The sequence below is a fragment of the Podarcis raffonei genome, chromosome 4 (genome assembly GCF_027172205.1).
Source record: "Podarcis raffonei isolate rPodRaf1 chromosome 4, rPodRaf1.pri, whole genome shotgun sequence".
NCBI classification, from domain to species: Eukaryota; Metazoa; Chordata; class Lepidosauria; order Squamata; family Lacertidae; genus Podarcis; species Podarcis raffonei.
Genome location: NC_070605.1, coordinates 51,896,054 through 51,919,408, shown reverse-complemented (window position 1 = coordinate 51,919,408; position 23,355 = coordinate 51,896,054). Strand labels below are relative to the sequence as shown.

The window sequence follows — 23,355 nt, the reverse complement described above, 5'->3', positions numbered from 1 at the left end:
AGGTAGTCCCCCTGTTATTTTCCCATTTCTTGTGGGTTTACTGTTCCTGCAGAAAACTAAAGTTTTGCTTGTTGTTGTTTTTTTAAATCATTGGAAATAGTCACTCTGGATTCAGTGGGGGAGGGGGAGGATAGGTTGGCAATTTGATGAGAATATCACATGTGCAAAAGTTGCATGCATGAGCAGCGCTGGGTTCACAATGACCTGCTGTGGGGAAGCGCCCTTGTTTCCAAACAAAATAACAAGCAATGGGGTCATGTGTCCATTTTAGATTCAGCATCCTCCTGCACTCATTGCACTAACCATGAGATGTTTCTCCCACTGGTGCGCAGATTGGAAGTAGAACTGTTGGAGCTCTGTATGCTGATGGTGAAGAACTGATGCAATTTATGTTGTAACAAAAGTAGGATCTTAAACAGGTGTTTGTAAGCACAGTTGCCAACCAGAGGTTTTTGGAACTTATCAGGCCATTGGTCCATCTAGTTTAGTACTGTCTACACTGACTGGCAGCTTCAGGGTTTCATACAGGAGTCAATTCCCAATCCAATGAGGAGGTGCTGGGAATTGAACCTGGGACCATTTGCATGCAAAGCCTGTGCTCTAACCACTGAGCTATGACCTATCACAGCAATTATGATCTTTAAATCCTGCCCAGTGAGCAGAAACCTGTGCCGAAGACATCCCTGACACCTGGTAGTGCAGAGAGACAGTATGTGCATTGCTCATCTTTCAACAAGCTCTTCCAAGATTCATGTCCTCATTCCACCTACAACCTGTTAACTTTCTCATAAGGCTGTCATGTGTCCATAATTTGCATAGAATAACCATTAGGAGATTCTTATTATAGGAGAGCAAGCTGTTAGGATTTTAAAAAATAAATAAAAGTAAGGTTTTTTTCTATTGATGTTGCTCCTCAACAGCAATGTATATTCCTCTATTAAGATGACGCAACACATGTTCTAGCCAAACTTATACCCAGTGCTGAAGCTCACCTAAATTTTCTGTTGGGTGGTGGTGGAAATGAACCCATTTAAGTAATAAGATAAGGCACTGGTAGGCTTGTCAATCTTTCAGTGTATCTACCAGATGAGAATAAGAACTATGAACACCTCTGGCTCAAATCCCAGTCTGACTCTGTTGAGATTAGAGGGAAAGGAAAATGTGTGAGGTGGCCTCAGGGAGCTCACAACTTCCTTGCTTAGTTGCTGGTAATTTAACATGGCATTTCCAGCATGAAAAGAAAGTAGCAATAAAACTGGAGAGGCGCAACATGTGTGGCTCAAGAAAGGGGGACGTAAATTCAAACCACATGTAAACATAGCTGCAGAAAAGTGGTGCACCAAGGTAGGCGAGGGGTGGGGCTCCAATGCCTCATTATCCACAGCGTGGAAATTGGTCTCCTAATCTGTTAGAATTCTGAACTGGCAAGGGTTCTCCATACAGCTTGCTGGATGAGTGCTGAGTGATAATCCAGCAGCATTGGCTGAACTAGTTAAGGGGAGTGGTTCCAGATGAACATGTGACACTGTTTATGCAGCAGAACTCTTCAACATGAATGTCCCCTTCAGCGCGTTCTTCCGCTTTTCCTTCTTTAATTCAGAAAAACACATAACTTTCCGTTAGAGTTCCCTTCCTCCGCTACATCACAAGAGTGCCAGGAAAAAGAGAGGCTTGGGATAGTTTGTGGAATGAGTTACTCCAGTGAAGGAGTAAGGAGAGAGACAGAAAAAGCCCTCGTATGTTTATTTATTCCTCCAAATACTTGAAATATTATGGTGTTCCTGTCGTGCTGCACTTGTGCTGTATGTTCTCTCTGTTGATGTCCAAAGCCATTTGTTTTCAACCATGAACTCAGGGGTCTCCTGAGTTCAACCCAGATTTTTATCAACACAAACAAAATCTGACATGCTTTTCTAGGCTCCTTTGAGACTAGCTTCCCTCAATCTGATTCTGCAGCTTATATAAGCAAGTCGTTTGATGGTCCACCTGATTTTAGAAAATAGCTTTGGAGAGAACAGAGCTTGACAACTTGCATTTTTCTCAATACAGTCACACACATATGCATGCACTAGAGTTTCCCAGGGAACGGGATCTAACAAGGTGGCAACTCAGTATTCTTAAGCCAAGTTTTTAATTACTGCACATCAGGTATGACCAATGTAGTGTCCTCCTGATAGTTAGCAATAGCTTTTAGGAGCAGTCCATATTACCAAAGTGGGATGATCCACTTCAGATATATAACCAATTCAAATTGACATATAGGTAGACTGCCATTATACCTTCAGAACATGAACTGGATGTGCACATGGTGGGATAATCATATGAAATTGCCATCTAGAGCACAAATCCTTTGTGTATAAAATCAACAAAGAGTGTTGTGGCACCTTAAAGGATAACACATGCCATCAGCTTTCTTTCTTGGACTAGAATCCACTTTCTCTTCTGATGAAGTGGACTCTAGGCCATAAAATCTTACATTGTAATAAATGTGTTTGGTGCCACAACAATCTTTTTGGTTTTTACTGCAACAGACCTATACAGCTACTCTTCTGGACATTTTGTGCAGATATTATCACATGGATCACTGTGCACAAGCTAGCTGACCCACACAAGTTGTTTGTCATTGTTTTTGTTCAGTCCTTGAAGAAGGCTAGAAATGGACTGCTGACTTATTGATTTGTGTTGTAATGCACCAACTTGTGATGAAGAAGTTGTGTGGGCCTTTCATTGGGTATCTACTGTGATGCTCAACCCTTACTCAGCCTTACTAATTCTCTCACTAAATCATTTTGAAAACTTTGGAATGAGATGGTTAAGTTGCAGGTTGGAGGTACATCAAAACAATGTAGAGGAGCATTATGTAGAAGAAACAAGAACCATACATTTTGCCCATGTGAGTTTTGCCTTGTCCCATTGACATTTCTTTTGAGCATTAACAAGGGATGCAGATTTTGCAACAAAGTTAATGGCCAGACATAGCGTTCCTTGTCTATGCTGTCCTTGCAAGGGGTAACTGAAACACGAGAACTGTCACATCTTCTGCTCACTTCAGCTCTATTATCTCAGATTACCGGTATATAAACTGATGTCTAAATCTGGCATTTTCAGTTCATTGGAGATACATCTGAATTGATTTTCCTCAATTAAAAAAACAATCTAGGGAAGAAAGAGAGGTGTCCAAGAATGAATAAATGTGCATAGGTCTTCATCTAACGGCATTTGAAGTGAATGATTCACTGTTCACATTTGCAGACAGTAAACATGAAAAAGAGTTAAAAGGTAAAAGTGTCAGAGGAGAAACATCTCACAGGGCACAGGGCTTTTTCAAGCCTACTGGTGTTTTTTGTGGAGGTTTTTTTTACCCATTTTTGTTTTTTCAACAAGACGAGAAGTAGCAGCAATTGGCATGAGTGTTCAACTTTTACAACTCTGTTTTGAAAGTATGAAGTCGGTTGCTTAGCAACTAGACGCTTAGCCACAGTACCATGTTTTGATGGGCTCCAAATGCTGCTCTGTTAAGTTTTTGTATACCCAGATGCCTTCTTCTAAATTGCTTGTTTTTTGGTTGTGGATCAAATGTGTGAGGTACACTTTCCATCCCTGTTTATTATTCAAGGCCACTTTGAACTTCAGTAGACTAATATTTGCATATCATCTATCAAATGAACCCACCACAATTAGAATTAGGGAGCAATTCAATTCAATTCAATTCATGTTTAAAGGCAAATCTATCAAATGGAAAAGCAGGCATTGTTTGAAATTTGTGCTGGGTATCTGAATTTGTAGTTCTCCAACCAATGTTTACGGAAATGCATATATTAGAGGAAAGTGTGCAGAAAATGGGTAATAATATAGGGGAAATTGTTTGCAGAAATCAGTCAAAACTACATATAACAGTAAGCTTATTAGCAGAAATTGTCATGAAAATGCTGATGAATTTTCACAGTGATTTTTTAAAATCACAAATTGCTCCAGAAATGTGGAGAACTGAATTTAAGACTGGAAAAATGATAATCTAAATGGACAGATCATTCCATCCCTAAACATAATATGCAAACAATTCTTCATGCCTAACTTTATGTTCATTGAATATTCAGATTGCCATAGGATGTGCTCTCATATTGTCAGTGGTCTATAACACAAGTGACTAACAGATGCCACTGGAATACAACCTTCCTGGTTTTGGGGCTGTGTTGACTGGCGGGAGTGGAAGTCCAACTATATCTGGCTGGCCACAAGTTAACCATCTCTAGTCTTCAGAAATTCTTGTTTTGAATGCATGTAACATTTGTCAGAATACAGGCTGCTTTAAAAATGGAGTTACTAGTTAAACATGTGTTTATTTACTTGTTATGTAGCAACACTTTTTCTTGTGACATTTTTCATGCTGAACTTTTATGCAGTGGTCGAAATCACCCCTCAAATTGGTGAAACAAGTTCGCTGAGCCTAAAGGGGGATGTGCAGTGTGTTTGTCTCACCAAGTTCCACTTGCTCTGTAATAAATTTGCTTAGTTAGCTCCAGACTTGACATGGATGCCTTTGTACTTTTTTTTTTTAAGGATATTTATTGGAAAAAAGGTTTGTTTAAAAAAAAAAGAAAATTTCACACACACGAAGAAAAAACAAGACAGAAAAATAAAAATAAAAAATAAAACCATCATTCTCAGATTCCCCACTTTCAATACCTTCTTTCTTTGACCTCCTCCTCCTCCCTTTTCTTGTTTCCTGATTAATAATAATCTCAGCAAATCCTTTCCTTAGTTCATAATATTCTGTCATTACATTACCTTAATTCTATTTTCATCTTATCATATAGAAACCTTAAAATTTAAAGCTTAAATCTTATTTTACCAACTTCTCCTAACCTTAACATTCTTACCTAATTCTTTAGACATTTTTACAAGAGCCAAGTAATTTCATTTCAACATTTTTCTAACATTCATTAATTTTCTAGAACAATCTTAATTATATATAAAAAAGAGCAAAACAATCCAATCTTCATCCAGCGTCCCTTCCTCCTGGTCCCGGGCTTTGTCAGTCCTTTTTAACCTATTAATCTAGCACATTAACCTGGTAACCTTATATCCGAGGCCCTCAAGTCTCTTCCATGTCCCTTCCGCAGCTCTTCTTCATATTTTCCTTTCACTCTCGGGAACTCCAGCTTGATAATGTTTTGGACCCTTTTCAACAAGTCAGCCCCTTTTCCATAGACCAGACTGGACTCCATATGGTATTTAAAAACATGTTCCAGATTCCCTCCAAAATTGAGAGCCCCCACAGCTCCAGACATCAGACGGCCCATTGCCAGACTCGAAAAGTCCAGATCTCCCTGTAAAGGGGAGTCTATCCAGCCCCCCATTTCCAAACCTAACCAAACTTTATCTTTCCAAGTCTGGTTTTTTCCAAGTTCATTTTCAACTCCAAAAATTTATGTTCCTGCTGGGCCGCTGCTCCCTCCGTCTCTAGCGCCCAAGATTCAACAACATCCTCTTCTTTCAGTTGTTCTGTCATGGCACACTCCTGTTTTAGTTCCTGGGTGGGCTCCATATAATTTCCCACTACCTGTTCAAGGGTTCTGGCCGCATTAGTCATTAAATCCATCTTCTGGCTTAACTGATCCAATAGGGCATTTATTTTACAGAAAGCACCCAACAGTGCTTCTGAAGACATTGTCCTGCAAGGTCACAAATCCTTTCCCACGGTTGTAATCTGAGACAGCTGCAAGCTCCCAGGAATTAGTTACAATTTCACAATCCCCCTCTAGGGGGAAAGCTTCTAGTTGTTCTTTCTTTTGATAACAATAGCAACAAAGTTTCTTTTTTGTGATATTTTGTCCATATTTGTTCTTTTAAAATGCGAAAGGAAACAATGGAATCACTATGTTTCTCTTCTCTTAACTATCTGTCAGAGACATTTGTTTCTGGTCAATGAGCTTCAAACGTCAATTCTGACACCCCACTCCAGGATCAGGACGGTGGAAAATTACTTTGCTTTAAACTCACTTCTGCAGGTTTAAACAGCCCCCCCAAAAAAGATCCCCCTTCTTCTCCTGCTGCCGAAGAGGGGCTCAGTGATTTTAAATGATGAAAGCCAATCCTTTAAAAGTGATTTTCAAAGCTCTAGTTTACGTTGTCTTTGCTTTGTTCTGGCTACAAGGAAACGGAAGGCTGACTTCCTGTTTAGACCTTCCCGTTTCAGTACCAAATTAGTGTAAATTTTAAGTCCAAATTCCTTTCTATTTCGCCAGTTCTTAATTCAAGTCCAATTATTCAGTGTTTCAGTACTCACGGGTGGTTATTTTAGATGCCAAATTGTCCCAGGAAAAAGGCAGCGCTCTCCGATAACGGCTATACGGCTTCACTCCGCAGAAAAAGCAATTGACTCACAGCATCGTGCCACTTCCCCCTCGTCGCTTCGGAGCCCGTTAGTGGGTTCCTTTGCGGGTTGGGGGGGCGCTAAGGGTGCCCGCCGAGTCCCACGGTCACAGGCTTCATCCGCCTGTGATTTCCAGAAGGGTCCCCGCTTCGCCGTAGCGGAAAAGACCCGTTTCATGCGGAGCTGGTCCCTCCAATTTAGAGGGAGTCCGCCATTACCGATGGCGCCACCCCGGAAGTCTGACATGGATGCCTTTGTACTGCAGAGGATCATGCCCTGCTTTCTTCACTCACGTGGCCATCTAGACTTGAGGGGTTCTGCACTTGCTCTGTAACAACAGCGCATGCATGCCCAGAGCAAACCTTGTAAGCTCCCAAAACTGTATTTCAGGGAAAGATCTGAAATAGTAGGTATACTGACTTTCATGAAATCTTGTCTGCTGTTACCATTCTTCTTATCAAGGGACTCATGATACACTTAGGCTGCAATCCTTAATTAGGATGTAAGCATCATCAAGCACAGTGAGGCTTCCTTCTGAGTAAACATGCAAAGGCTTATTCTGTTAAGGGGGTTGCTTTGAACACTACTGAAAATGACTACAAAACCACTATTACTACCTCCAGAACTCAGCTTTCTAGCATTTATTTAGTATCTGTGTTGAGTAACATGTGAAGAGTGTTTCTGAGGATGATACAAGTGTGTATAGAACTCAGAGTCCAACATTCAGTCACATATTTTGCTAATCTGTGTCTCTGCTGGAATGCTGGCCTATTTTATGAGGGTTTCATAGAATTGTAGAGTTGGAGGAAAACTTTATTTACTAAATTTTGACCGCTAACTGTAAAAATGTCCCATTTTCAACATTTTTTCTAGGAATTGCAGTAATTGTGGTCTTGGACCACAGATATACCAAGTTTTAGCTTAATAGTTGTAGAAGAAGTAATCTAACAATTTATGTCTCTTTGATGGAGTGAGTGAGTCAGCAAGCCACATGGAACATTTATTTGCATAAATACCTGCACAATATATTATTGAATTTGGTTGTTCTTTGTGAAGTTTTTTGGGGGGAAGCTTATTCTGTTGCATGCATTTCAATCTTTGTTTCAATTGATAACCTGTTCTAACTCAGTACCCTGAGACAGGTTAACAGTATTGCAGTTGGAAAAGATGTAGGAATGGGACCTGAGGTGAGAGTCAAAGGAAGTTAGAGGAACTCTTAACTGCCTTGCTGCTTATCAGTGAGATTTTTCATTCCCCTTCCCACTCCTGTTTGTTCTGTTTTCTTGATGTTTCCTGTTAACTTCCACTTTATATTTGAGCTTCCATACAATGTAAAAGCCACTTCATGGAATATGGCAACAATTTAACCTAGTAGCCTACATTGGTCCAAGTAGAGTTGTTAACAGCACCATACTCAGTTCAGTGGGATTGCTTCCAAATTGGTATTATAAGACTGAAGATTGATGAGACATGTAATTTATTTGGGTTGCGTGGGTATGTAGTTGGTTAAAAGCCAGATCTGTTTAAGAACTCCTGCCAAGGGTAAGATTTTCAAATGTTCATGCCCAAGGCATTCTGCATGTTAAGTCCATTTACATTAGCCAATATGTTGAGCATCAGTCCTGTCTGCCCATGACTAATTTGGTGGTTCTGGAAACTAGTTATTTGCTGTGTTAACACTGCTTATTGACTCAAACAATGTTCTCCAGACTGCCTGTCACAAGGCAAACACATGATGGAAGAGGGTTCCAGCTGTCTAAACCAACGCCATTCTTCTCATTACTTGAGCCTGTTTCATTGTCACTCTGTAAAATCCACCAAATCTATTTCCGTCATCACCTGAGATCAATTGGAGCAGAAGCTCTGGGAGACAGAATACAGTAAGCAGTTTGGACTAAGTCCACTTATATTATTTCCCTCTCACCCTTCCCCAAGTCATGTGAAAACTGAAAGAGATGTTTCTCACAAAAGACATAAAAGTAGCCAAGTCTTGAAAGCTGGGTGGTTCAAGAACTGGGTGGTATATTCAACGATAATGTTAACACGCCTGTCTCATTAAGAAAAACCGCATATCAGCCAGAGGTCATTGCTTTGCCGTTTTCCATGCAGCACTTGTATGTGGGATCCGGTTAATTATCAAAGTGAAAGTGGTACTGAAACTTAACAGCAAGTGCTGAGTTATCCAAGTCTTATAAATGCTAATTATGTTGAGCAAAATGCATGCTTTCTTTGGCACTAGTGACTTTTCCTTAACAAACCACTATCCTGTGTTTGTATTCCAGGGGACAGGCTATAATACCAAATGCCAGAAATATAGCTATAGGGGTTCTAAGTATTTAATGTCAATTTTAACTGAGACCCTGATTGTGCTAAAACGATTGCATTTGATCTTCCTAAAGAAACTCCACTGTCATTCACGTAAATACAGGCTAGCATGCTTAAAATACGTCACTTATAAACCATGGTTTGTGCTATGGTTTATTCAAGTGTGATGCTTGAATTGACAAATAGTAGTAGCTGCTGTACCTCCAGAGACCACTGTACCATAGAAACAAAGGGCTGAAGAGACATACAAATCAGACAGGTAACTCTTGGTGGTGGTTCCCTAAGCATGTGGTACCTAGCACAAAATGTTGCAGCATAGTCTGCTCAGTGTTTCAGTCCATCAGCCATGCCCTATTCTAGGAGGTTTCATTACCTCCTCCCTAGTTTTCCGTTTCCATGTTCTAACAGTCAGCTAGTTCTGTGCTCACTGAGCAAGCTCAGACTTCATTGGGCTATTTGGACTTTGGCTCCTTGCCCTCTTAGTCACTGTCCCCCCGCCTATTTTTTTTTCTACTTCTGCAAACATTAGGCTTCCTCTGAGCATGTTAATGGCTCTTTTTTCTATGTGGATAGTATCATGTTGACTTCATAAGGATAGGCACTCAGAAAATGAGTTCGTTATGGGGAAATACAAAATCCCTTATCATTAATTTCCAAATGTAACTCTGCCCCACCCCCCAAATCCTGACCTCTAAGAGACTGTCAAATGAGTTACAGATTTTGTGATGTCCTGCTCATTTTTTCCTAAATCAATAGTGTCAAGCCTTAAGTTTCCTTTTACATTGCAACCCTACATTGCACGCTTCCTGTGCTGTGACTTTGTATTGATCCAGCTACTTTGAAGGAATATCAGATAAGTTGAGGCCAGCTGCTGGAATCTTTCTTTTAAAATGCATGTGTGGTACAGCGGTGTTTAGTCAAGAGGCCTAGGTAACATACCCAACTCCCTCAACCATTCCTCATAAGGCTTGGTTACCCCTTTCTGCACACATTCCGGCTTGTCAATATTCTCCTTAAATTCTACCACCGAGAATTGTACACAGTACTGCAGATCCAAGGCAGAATAGAGTGGTACTATTGCTTCCCTTGATTGGGACACTATACTTTTGTTGATGCAGCCTAGAAAAGCATTAGCTTTTGTTTGTTTGTTTGTCTGTTGTTTTGCTAGAGCATCACACTGTTGACTAAGACCCCTCGATCCTTTTCACATGTACTACTGGTGTCCTCCACCTGCCTAACTGTAGAACCTTATATTTGTCTCTATTGAAATTTATTTTGTTAGTTTTGGCCCAGCTCTCCAATCAGTTAGGGACATATTGAATCTCAATTCAGTCTTCTGGAGCATTGGCTACCCCTCCCAGTTTGGCGACACCTGCAAATTCCATGAGCCTCCCTTCCCCCCACCCCTGTTGTCCAATGTTCCAACAAATGCCGGTCTGTAGCTGAGTCTCCAGGTCCAGAACTGAAGCAGCTAGATGTTAGTCCCACACAGGCCAGGACTTCCTCACTTGGTGGCTGCTTCTGATGTTTCTCACAGCCCCAGCCCTAGTGGCAGATGCAACGATTGTTCATGTATGAATGGCATCTTTTCTCATTTGGCCCTTTGTCTCAGACAGCTCTTAGTTGCAAATAGATGAATGGGGGAGATACTCCAGTGTGAAGCCTTTGGAGGTCTTCAGTGAGAGAGGCACTGCAGTAGGAGTCATCCCTTTGCCCCTGCACACTGTCTTTGGCCAATCTAGTTGCCAGCCACCATACTGACCATTTTGGTCATACTACCAATCATAAAAATTGGTCATGAAATTAGCAAAGTATTCCAGCTTTCATGAAATAGCCTGTTTCTTTTCATGAAATCCCTCCTAGCATAATCCTCTTCACACCTACTGAAAAGTAAGCACCTTTTATCAAAAGAAAAGAAATTTCAGCGGGAGGGCCAGTAAGTAATGTATGTGACTGTAGCCTAGCTTTTATATAAATTACATTTAAAACATTAAATTTGCATGGTTTGCCAAATTCCTGCAAGTTGGTGAATTAGGCAGAAGCATAGCCAATGATGTGAGTTAGTCATTAGATTTGCTTTCTTCCTTAACTAGGCAGAGCATTTGGGATGTTTCATGAACTCAGCAATATTCTACACATTTCATGAATCGTGCAAATTATCAAATTTAGTGGCATATAGAAACATGCATGCACATCCATAAAGCAACAGTTGTTAAAGTAGGATGTCTACAATGCCCTGTTGCCAGAATTATTAGAGTGAGAGGTTAAGCACTTGCGGCTAAGAGTCACTATGGGATAGTAACAATATAGTATGTGTGCATAATTTTCATGGAAGTGGTAAAAAGAATATTTGAATAAAACGGAAATTGTGGATTTAGAAAAAATAAGGCATCGTGCTGATGGGTTTCTTGGATGGTTTCTTGTAAAAACAGCAGTATTTTTATTTTTTGTGTTTTAGGTAAAAAAAAAAGGAAAGCCACTTACTCTGATTGGAATTACTCCTAGGGAGCATCTAAATTGTTTTCACAGGTGCTGCTTTTAATCAAGGGTCTGCCACATTTACCTTTCTATGGCCTTTTTGAGCAGTTTTGGTATCCATACACAGGCTAACCTACACCATAAACTCTGAATAATTAGAGACTCACTCATTCATTGCAAGAAATGTGCTGCACTTGCTGTAGAATTGCAGGCACAGAACATGTGTGCCTGACCAGAATCCATACTTTTTTCAATATTACTTTGTAGAATAAGCAGTGGACAAAATGAGGGGCTTTAAGCAGAAACATTTCCCTTTGAGTTGATGAGCATTTCAACCACATTATTTATACTGTTAATGTGCCCAAACAACTCAGTGGATTGGCTCCACACTTTGTTAGTCACACTTAAATTCCCACTTACATTAGTGGGATAATCCATCACTTCCTTTCTGATAAGGGAGGGGCAGATATCACAGCTATGGCCATGTTCTCCAGAAACGCTAGTATTAGAACTTAACTGAAAAATGTTGCTTGCCAATACACATAAAGTGTTGTTTGTCGTGTCACATAATCGCAAATTAAAATGGTGCTTATAGAAAACTTTCATGAGCAACTCCTGATGTTAGAACAGGATTGGTCGGGTTTCAAACCCTATGTTTCTGTCTGTGTACACTGTCTACAAGCAAAAGTAGAGGGCCTATCTCAATCAAAGAAAGCTGAATGGTCTCCAAAGCGTCATGTGGGATGTGTGCTGGGGGGTGGATCAGCCGTATATCAGCTGATTCCCGAACCGTCCGTGGGCTGGATTTAGAAGGTGATTGGGCCGGATCCAGCCCCTGGGCCTTAGTTTGCCTACCCATGATTTAAAATGACAATACCTATCAAGGGTTTGAAGTAAACAGCCATATCAAGGGCCTTATTATTAGAACAGTTCTTCAATAATGCAACAACACTGCAATGCATAAAATTGCATGTCCAGGATTTCCCGTTAGCTGTCCATTAGAGTGTGGTGCAGCGGTTAGAGTGTTGGGCTAGGATCTGGGAGGCTAGGGTTCAAATTCCCACTCGGCTATGAAGCTCACTGGGTGACCTAAGGTCACTCAGTATTTCTTGGCCTACCGTACCTCTCAGGGTCAATGGGAGGATAAAATGGGGCGGAGCGATGTATTGCCATCTTGAGCTCCGAGCGTTGCCTCTCCTCAAGTGAACCGACCTGGGCCCTGCCACCACCAACTGAAGCCCTTTTGTGTGCCCACCTCCCATAGGAGGTTGGAGGGTGGCAAAGCAAAAACGAGCCTTTTCTGTGGTGGCTTTCCATTTGTGGAATGCTCTGCCAAGGGAGGCTCACCTGGCACCTTCATTACATATTTTTAGGCGCCAGGCAAAAACATTCCTCTACAAGCAGGCCTTTGCCTAATTAAACTATCTGTGGCTTTTTAAACTGTGTGTGGGGTATTGTTTTTGTTTACTATTATGGTATGTAGTTTTGTGTTTCTATATTGTAAACTTTCCTGTGATCCTTGGATGAAGGGTGGTATAGATATTCAATAAATTAAAAAACCAAATAAAATCGAAGGTAAGGTGGGATAGAAATGTAATGACTAAAATTACCTGTGCACCTGTATACATCTCTAAGGGAATAAGAAACCTGAGGCAGGAATATAAAATTAAAAGTGACAGCTATGTGGTAAAGGATCAGCAGTAGCAATCCTTTCTTGATCCATGGAGCTGTGAGCCACACCCATGAGAAATAACTCTGCTTTCAAAGTTACTTATCAGAGAATGAAGGATAAGAGAGTCAGGCTGCTCTGACATTTCCAAGTTTTGTTATTTCTTTTTCAGAAGTTAGATTTACTTTCTGATCATGTTAAAAACAATAGGAGTTGAAGTTGGCTCAGGAGTTGATACTCCAAGTACTTCCCCCTAGATCATGTAAGGAACCCAAACAGATGAGCTTTGCCCTCTCAGATACAATAACCCTTGCCTTAAAGCAAAATATTTTGGCAACCATCCCGGGCCTGGCAGGTCAGAAGAAAGGGGAAGAAGATTATGCTGCAACTGGGGGAAAGTCCCTGGGAAGCACTGAAAAGCTCAGAGATGGGAATAGTTGCCAAAACGGCCTTCATCACTGATAATCAGCACATTGCAGATTCTCATGTCAGCCTGAGTTGGCAAAAGAGAATTGGAACACCACCTCCCAGTCCAGCAAGGCATACGCAGAGAACTGGCCCACACTAAACCCTCCACAGCCAGCATGTGTCTTCACCTCCTTAGGAACGTCTTCCTCACACTTTTAGAATGGTGTTTCTGAATAGTAAAACAGTATACAGTATATGAGTTAACTCAAGAGCTGCCCCCCCCAGCTTTCTTTACAATATATGGAAACGGTTTCCGACTGATCTTAGCAAATTGTCAGCTTGAGCTTTGAGCGAGTCTGCTGAAGAGCCCACGGCGTTGCTCATGTTGACTTTGTCGTTGCCCTCCTGGTGTCGGCTGTTATCGTCCGCCGTGTCTTGCTGCTTGCAAAGAGCCTTCAGCTCAGAGCTGTCATTGCCTGTGGGTGCAAAACTGTACTTCAAATGCTTTCTTTTCCCTTTCCTTCCTCGGCAGGATTTATGTGGGCACCATTCATGTGATACTCTGGGAATGGCTGACGTTGGAACCATATGCTCTCCTGAGCGCAGCTGTGCAGTGATTGAAGATGACGGCCTCCATGCGGCTTTTACGGTGGCTCACGAAATTGGTATGCAGTGCCTTTTCTGTTCCCTTGCCAAATACAACACTTGTAACAGCTGCATTAGTAACCAAAATACTTTACAAGTAATTCCAGATTTCCCCCTGGTTCACATATACACTTGGGGATTAAGGCTGTGTACATAGGCACTTTGGGGTTAACTAATAGGGGATCAGAAGGCAAGTGGAGGTACACAGTAGGTGTTTCCTTTCTGACAGTGTCACTTTTAAGCAATGATCGGAATGGAAATTGGAGGGCTGCTACTGTCCATTCATGTCCCTTTCAAAGAGGGGTCCCTCCCATCAATGAAGAATTTGAGCTCACTTGGCGGGTAAACAGCTTTCTATATATGTCTGCCTACTGGGTTAAGTGGCTTGCTGTTTATATTGTACCACCACATTCCTCTGAATGGCAAGATGCAAGTTTCAAATGATGGGGTAATTGGAAATTCTGGTGAAAGGGAGCACTGTTTATCTCGTGCAGTGGTGTGACTGTAGGGGTGTAACTTTAGATAGCAGTGAGGTTCAGATAATCAAGGCTCGTTTATTGGGGATTCTACAATAATTACAAAATAGACCCAGGAACAGACACCAGGATTATTTTGGAATGTTTTCTTGGCAGGAAAAAAGAGCTGACATGAACATTCACAAGCAAGTTCAGATTTTCTATGCCATCGCCCAAGTGTATTCATGAACTAGAGATAATCTATTGGGGGGGTTATTAACATTTACTCTTTTAACATTTCCTCTTCAAATAGCTAATTTTGGCATTTGCAAGTTCATTCCTATGCAGAATAGCAGTAGCTTGAACACTACTGCAACATTTTTCAAGTAGGTATTTCTGGGTATATTTAACTAAAAGTATATTTGACTGGATGGTCATATTAGCTGCCAGCTATTATAGCACTGGATATTAACAGCAAGCTTTGGTATCATGTTTCACTTCCCATTCCTTTTTTTGAATGGCAAAAATAATGTAAGGCTTTTCTAATGTAGATATTACTAAAAAAAAATTATACGTGAATTAACCACCTTTCAAAATACAATATTCTCGCAAGGCAGCTTAGAATATCTGAAACCGCCGCACAACTAAAAACATATGCAATTATACTAACAATGCATCAACAGCAATTTCATAGAATGATAGAATTGTAGAGATGGAGGAAATCCCAATGGCCATCTAGTCCAGACTGTGCTGTCACATGGAGGATGGAGCAAGCTTGTTTTCTCCTGCTCCAGATGCTGGAACCTGAACCAATGGCTTCATGTTACAAGGAAGGAGATTCCAACTAAACATCAGGAAGAACTTTCTGATGGTGACAGCTGTCCGGTATTGGAACGGTCTCCCTCAGGAGGTTGTGGACTCTCCTTCCTTGGAGATTTTTAAGCAGAGGTTGGATGGCCACCTGTCATGTGTGATCTAGTTGAGATTCCTGCACTTCAGGAGGTTGGACTAGATGAGCCTTGGGGACCCATTCCATGTCTACAATTCGAAAGTGGCAAAATAGCTTTTCAAAGCCAGCAAGCACTGATTATCACACCAGAATCACTCAAGGTGCTTTGCAGTCCTGCTTCCCTGAGCCAAGTCAACCTTCCCTACTGACTGGCACCTTTGGCAAGATCAGGTCTGTTTCCAGTGTTGTTATTTGGAGTGGCAGGAACATGATCCAAGCAGCTCAAGCACCCCATGGCAGATCAGGTGCCAGTGGGCTGATGTGAAGTTTCAAGTGTGCAGCACCCAAGCTGAGGTGTGCCCTGCACTACACGTACTCTCAAAACATTGCCAGGGGAAGATCATTTGTAGATTGGAGCATGGATGTTAAGGAAAGGGTTATTGCTGAGTGGCAGAACATATGCTCTGCATGTAGAAGACCCCAGATTCGATTCCTGGTATCTCCAGGCAGGGCTTGAAAGGACTCGTGTCTTGCATCCTGGAGAGCCCTTGCCAGTCTCTGTAGATGTTATTGAGCTATAGAGAGGAATGGTCCCCCTTAAACGCAAGGAAGTTTCCTGCATTCCTAAAGTGTGGGTCTGTTTCAGCGACGAACATGTACAAACACAGCAGCTGCCTTTTTCAGTGCCCAGAGAACCCACAGCTTTTCCAGCTTTAATTCACGTAAGGAAGATGATCCATCCAGAGTTTAGCCAGAGAACAGCTGGCTGTAAATTTAAACGACAGCCTTTATTTTACACTGAGCTGTTAAGTGCAGGAGGAAGCAGGAAGAGAGGGCTGTTCCAAAATCAGCCCTCCTTTTACCAGGGGGTCTCTTGTACCAGCTAGACATTCTGTAAGATGAAATATAGGGTGCTTCTTGCCTAAAGTAACAGCCGTGGTGAAACTCGGGGTCCCTGTTTACCAAGAGAGTAGGCTTTTCAGGTCTACATTTGCCTTGCATGCTAACATAGTCACAATCGCTAGAGATGTTTTCCATGAGGAACATTAGCTGTGCAGAGTGAACACTAAATTTAAAAATGGAAAACAGTTCTCCCTCACCCCTTTACATTCTTGGAAGGAAATAACAAGGCTAAGGGAACTTTCAGAGAGTGCCAACTACGGCTTTGCCTTGTAACTTGTGCCAAACCAAAGTAAAGTTTGCTTTGGGAGTATTGCCGTGCCAGTTCAGTTTTCAAACAGCGAGCAGGTAGGATGCAAGGGTGTTGTGCTTAATATCATTTGACCCTAACATAAAGAAACACACAAAAACTGAAATCATGGGTTTTATTAGTAGTGCTAATGTAACTACTGACACCGGACACCCTTTAGCAAAGGAGGAGCTCTAGTCTGGAAACATTTGGAAATAGATCATAACGGTGGCATATTTCTGAGGCTCTCTACCTCAGGAAACAAGCTGTTTGAGGCTGCCAAGCGTCACTAAAAGCTGAAAAGGACCTGTATCTTTGTGACAGAAAGTATCAGTTGGCAAGAAGAGACCTCTTCCTGAAACTTTGGAGAGTGCTGCCAGCTAGAGTAGACCTGGGATCACCAACCTGGTGCCTGTGACTGCCATGGCACCCATAAAGGCTTCCAGTGACCCCCTGGGGAGATGCTCCAGTCCTACTAGAAATAAAGTTATGGGGGAAAGCATGCAGGTACCCCTAAACAATTTATCTGAAATGAGAGTGGTGTTGGTACAGTCAAACCTCAGTTCCCAAACGCCTCTGTTTTGGAACATTTGGTTCCTGGACACCGAAAACCCAGAAGTGTTGCAGTTTTTGAAAACTTTTTGGAAGTCGAAAAACCAATCAGAAGCCGCATCGTGGTTGTCGAACAATTTGGAAGCCAGATAGGCTTCCTGAAAGCATTACATTCAACAACCAAGGTTTGATTGTTCCTTGATACTTTTCCTGGTACTGAGGAATGCTCCCTACAGCAACAGTGTCAGGATGTGTGTATCTTCTCCATAATCAGGACCAGCAAGACAGAATCATAGACTTGGAAGGGACCCTGAGGATCATCTAGTCCAACCCCCTGCAAGGCAGGAATAGGCAGCTGTCCCCTACAGGGACCTTAGCATTATCAACATCACACTCTAACCAACATAGCTGACTCCCCCTGGTAAGCATAAGGTTGTCAGGGGCGGCCATCTCTCTAATTTTGTGTTATGACACACTCCCCATGGTGACTATTTCCTGGTATGCCACAGCCCCTCCATGAAAGCCATTTTGTGCATGGTTCCTCCGGCACGCTCTCAAAATTTGAAATGTAGTAGTAGACTGCATTGCTTGTTCCCCATTCATGGTGCACCCTTCCTAGGGAAGCTCACTTGAAGCCAACAACACTATCTTGAAGAGGCCAACTAACCCCTGCTTTATTTTCTGAGTCTTTTATCTTTCATACAGTTATAAAAATGGCTAGTGTTTCTTTCTTGTCTGCCTGCGGCTTTATAATGTGTTTTTATTCTTGTGACATTGTAATAGTGTAGAGCACCCTGGATATAAATTTCTTCAAGGGTGGTATAGAAATCTGCTAAATTAATTCTATATTTGCTTCTACCCTTCTCTTTAGCTATAATTCAAACTGCCAGATTGCTCCTGTGACAACAGCAAATATCACATAAAAGGTGGTTATTTGAAGGTTTTGTCGTAAAGCAATTCAGTGGCTGTTAACGGGAAGGGGAAATTATTCCCACGTGAAGAGGTTTTTTAATTGGATGTCTGAATCCATTCTGTAGAAATTTTATTTGCTTTTGGACTCCCTGGTTGAATAGCTTCTCTCAAATAGGTTTGTGCTGCTGTTATTCTTGCATAGCCAGCCCTTTCAAAAGCTGCACAGTCTCATTACTCTATGCTACATAGGGATGAGCGAACCTTGTTGTTCTCAGTTTCTCATTTTTCCAATCTTAAAGGTAAAGGGACCCCTGACCATTAGGTCCAGTCATGGATGACTCTGGGGTTGTGGCGCTCATCTTGCTTTACTGGCCAATGGAGTTGGTGTACAGCTTCCGGGTCATGTGGCCAGCATGACTAAGCTGCTTCTGGAGAACCAGAGCAGTGCACGGAAACGCTGTTTACCTTCCCATCGGAGCGGTACCTATTTATCTACTTGCACTTTGACATGCTTTTGAACTGCTAGGTGGGCAGGAACAGGGACAGAGCAATGGGAGCACACCCCGCTGAGGGGATTCGAACCACCGACCTTCTGATCGGCAAATCCTAGGCTCAGTGGTTTAACCCACAGCGCCACCCGCATCCCTGCCTTCCAATCTTAGGTTCAGATAAATTATTATCACTTTAGTGTGAATTTCTCCCAAATCACACATTTGTGTACATGTTTGTGCAAGTCTATCTCCTAATATAATGCATTTTTCTCTACGTTATTTTTACTAATAGATGCCTTTTCAGGCAGTAGTATATTCACTTTTGTACACATTGCTTGGCTGGAGGACCACACTGAAAAATTGGAAGGAATCTGAATGGTGCCGTCTGGGTGTCCTTGGACTGCAACTCTCATCATGGCCAGTAGTCGGGGATTCATCCCATTTGAAGGGCACCTCATTGTCTACCCTTACATTAGAGTAACAGTTTCCAGAGGTCTGGCTGTGTTAGTCTCTTGCAGAAAAAATACCCAAGTCTTATTGTTTCATGGTACCTTAAACTCAAACAAATGACATTAGCATTTGGTAGTAGACACCGCTGCTGCTGTTGTCCTGCTGCTGTTACAAAAGTTAACCTAGCCACACCCAGAGCTCTGAAGAATGTAGGGAACAACTTGTGGAAGTTGCAGGAAGACACTGAGATCAGGAGTGAGCTTTCTCCTCCTGATCCTTGCTCACTTTCCTCCTTGCAGGTTGAAGATGCTGACTGGATAGGGAACTCCCGTCTTTATTTGAGCACAGGATTTCTTGGCTGTATCCCTTGCATTCTGCCTACCAGACTAAGTACAGACGGGTGTGAGCAGCCTGAAGGCCCTTTCCTAACTCCACTCCAGTCTGGATAGCATTCTGGGGGGTACAAACTGAATAAGCTCTTTGTCTGGACAGTGCCCGTCCCCCCTTCAAGGGGAAAATTTATTTTTCCTAGCTACTTTCACCACTAGTCTTAACAACTTTCACTCACCAGCAGCAGCTTTCACCACCAGGCAATAGTGTTAAACGTGCTCTTTTTTTAAAAATGGAAATGACATAGTCACATGTCATGGCCTGTATGAGGGCAGCATGAAAATTAACCATTCAGATTGATCAACTCCAAGCATTTCCTTAACTAATACAAGGAGACTTGCTTAGAAAATGAATTAGTTTACGTTATAATTATTAACCTTGGCCAAATTGGAGATTGGAGGAAGGGCTGTAGCAGTACCAAGGTAGAGTACCTATTTTGCATGCAGAAGATTCTGGCTTCAATTCCTGCTATCTCCAAGTAAAGCAAGGGAATTCTGGAGAGCTGCTGCCAGGTGGTTTAGCCCACAGGTAGGCAACTTGTTGCGCATGAGCCACATACAGCCCCCAAACTCATATACTGTGGCCCCTGGTGCCTCCTGAAGCTGTCCATTTTTGCATCTTGGCTTCTTTTTTCCTCCCCTTCCTTCCTGTTCATTTCCTCCTATTTATCTTGTGGGGTTTTATTTTTAAAAAGTGCTCCCCCTCACTATGTAATTTCATACAGTGGAAGGGGCAGTATTTCGTTTGATTAAAAATAAATTCATTTTTTAAACTATTTTTACATGCAAGCAGCATGCCCGAACAGGACTACCAGTTTTACTGATTCAGTCCTCCCCAACCTGGTGCCCTCCAGACATTGTTGGACTCCAACTCCCATCAGCCCCAGCCATCATGGCCGATGGTGAGGAGTGATAGGAGTTGTTGTCCAAAAGCATCTGGATGGCACTAAGTTGGAGACAGCTGTAGTAGTTTGCAAATATAGGACAGATCAGATCAGTTTTTTAAACAATAAGAATCCCTTAAACTCATAGTTCTCAAATATTAAAATGTTTTGTCCTGTTGAGCTGTAGGGGACCTGCTTGGATGGGAAGTTTTACTGGCACCCTCCCCCCCCCCAGTTCATTGGAACTCAACCTGTTCAACGTGAGTCTCCATCTGTTTTTGGACTACAACTCCCACAATCCCTAGCTAGTACGATCAGTTGTCAGGGATGATGGGAATTGTAGTACAAAAACAGCGGGAGACCCAAGTCCAGTGGAGCGGCCATGTTAGTCTACTACCAGAGATGGAACTAGCTTCACCATCTTACACATATTTCCATGAATAGCTGTCTTTTAAAAGCATGCCATATGCTACATGGCCCTAGACTCAGACATATTTTCTTCCCCTGCTCTTGGCAAAAATCACTGTTGTTACTGATGATGTCAACCCGGCTATATCCAGAGGTCTGAACAATATAGAAGTAGACTGTATACCAGACAATGGTCTAAGGAAAAGGCTGTATACCAGACAATGGTCTAAGATGTTCCAGGAAGTGGTCATGGAATGGGCGTGGGACAAATCTCATGGATGCAGGAAAATAACTTCCATAAGGCTAGCTAGCCGCATGCATCTGTTTTGCATGCGGTTGACTTTTATGTATAAGTATGTGTGGGAGGAATGAAGAAGACAATAGAAGAGAAGCAAAGAGGGTTGTACTGGCTTGGGGAAAGCTTGGGCATCAACAGAGATCAGATGGGAACAAATGTTTCTACTCACGTTCTCTTCCTTGATATTTCCAACCACCTAGCGCTCAACTCCAGTTGATATTTTAAATGCAGCCAGGTTTCCTTTGTGTTACAGTTAAAGACTACGGGTGTGGGGAATGAGTTGCAGAAATCAACAACAGTCAAACTTCTTGAGATCTGTGCCTTAGTCAGTATAGATGAGGGGAGTCCTGGAACCTTATCTCAGGACAAAATATATAGGTGAGTGGAGCAATTGCAGGAGTGATGAGGTTGGGGCAGAGGCAACTTTAGGGCAGCGCAACTGGTTCCCCCGCATTGAGTGCAAAGCCAAGAGGTGGGTACCACAACTATGGCGCTGTGCATGTGCAAAATGGAAGGTAGGGTGCACAAATTTTGGCTTTGAAAGACCAAAGTCCACTCCTGATTGGGGATGCTGTGTGTCTGCAGAGAATATGAGATTATCTCTGTGTGTCGGCTTTATGTTCTAGTATGCTTGAAAAAGAAAGAATGCTTTCTGCACAAACCTGCCATAGTTGTAAATAGGCACTCCTTGCCTCTGCGGCTACCTGGGCCTCAAGTGACAAAGCCGTATCAAGGAGCACCCCCAAGTAACAGACTTGGCCTTTTCAGCGGAGTTCAGGCTCTCTCTCTCCACTTCTAGGGCTCAAGAATTTCAGATTACAGTGGCACTAATGTCCGAACACTTTCACCTGCTTTCTGAATTTTCCAGTGGCAGAGCAGTAAGGAGAGTCTCACTGGAAGATGCCAACTAATAGGCGAGAACATAAAGAAAGAGGTACTCCCTCAAATAGTTAGGCCCCACACTGTTCAGGACTTTATATGTTATTTGTAAAAATCAGAATTCAGTCCAGAAACAAAACACCAACTAATGCATATATTTAATAACCGGTGTAATATGGTTCGAGCTAGTGGCCCAACTCAGTAGAGGCATCACAGGTGGATCTCTGTATGAGATAAATGGCAAGGCTGGTACAGTAGAGATGGTACAGACGTCAAGGGAGATGAAAATAGGAAGATGCCCTGCTGAATCACAGGATAGAATGCAAAGCAAAGGCAGTCTGCTGTCAATAGCTTTCTTTTTCCTGATGGCATTGGTGTAAGTTTGTGTGTGTGTGTGTGTGTGTGTGTGTGTGTGTGTGTGTGTAGAATGTAGCCAACGTCCTCTGTAACAGGTGCATTCAAATCTGTGATTCAGTAATTTATACACAATGCTTAACCTAATAGCAGCATGCACTGCATTGAGCAAAGACTGTGTTCTGTATGGGTAGTTTATTATTTGAAAAGTGCATGCGAAAACATTATAAAATCCACTGTTGCTTCTTCTTTTTTTAACGCCTGTGCTGAACAGGGAGCTTTTTGAGTTGAAGGCCTGTCAGGATAGCTTAGATAAGAGCAAGCCCTAGGCTAGACAGGAGCAAATCTTTTGGAGTCCTTATGGGCAAAAGAAACAATTGTGAAGGATGTCTAGCTTTCATCTTGGCCTTCCCCTGGGAGAGATAAAGTTTGGGCAAATATCCAGGTGTCTGAATCAGGCTCTGTGGCTTTTCTAAAAACCCAGAGACTATAATTAACCCACAGCTGCTCTGCTGACATCTGTGGGAAGAAAATATTTAATGCATTCGCATTGTTACTTCTTTGAAAAGTTCCCCATTTAAGCTTCTGGTGCGAGCAAAGCATTTGGGCTAAGCCCCCATAAACATGCTTACTCGGGCAAAGAGAAAAGACGAGCACTCAGCATTAAGCCATGGTGAGAGGTGAGCGATAGGGCAGAGACTTCAACTGTTGCTTTCAGCCTTGGGCATGACCTTTGCAAAAGGTTGCTGATTAATGCCAGTTTAAACTTTGACTACAAATTCTTAGCTTGCCCAGGTCTGTTTTCATTAACTTGTAAGGGCAATAATTGCCCCACCTGCTGTACGGACATGGTGGCATGAAATTTCCCCTTTCAATGAAGGCTGTTCTGTTCTGTAATTGGCATGTCAGACGAGAAGGAAACTCCATTGCTTCAGAATAATGGGGCTCTTCAATACTTTTTCTACTGCTGATATTCTTGAGTGTTTTTAAAAGCAGAATCCAGTCTTGCAGTTACAGAGGCTGTGAAGTGATTTTTAATGGGAACTCAGGCATGTGAAAATCAAAGCGAACAATTCTAGCCGAGACTATGGAAGTACTTCAGACACAACAGCATCTCCACTTGAGTTTGGCTGTGGTTAAAGTTTGTGCTGATCTCTGTGTGAATGTACCCTCTGTAGATGATTAGATTAAGAGAGGTCATGTTTTCAAAAGTTACACAGCAGAGCTCGAAACCTCAGCCAGAT

The 23,355-nt window shown here is 42.2% G+C and overlaps 1 protein-coding gene across 1 annotated transcript in view; it reads left to right on the top strand.

Moving 5' to 3' along the window:
- ADAMTS5 (ADAM metallopeptidase with thrombospondin type 1 motif 5) overlaps window positions 1-23,355 on the top strand; it is a 48,265-nt gene that overhangs the window by 2,496 nt on the left and 22,414 nt on the right. The window contains exon 2 of the mRNA XM_053386544.1: window positions 13,789-13,921. Within this exon, the coding sequence (XP_053242519.1) occupies window positions 13,789-13,921 (133 nt within the window). The remainder of the gene's footprint in view (window positions 1-13,788; window positions 13,922-23,355) is intronic.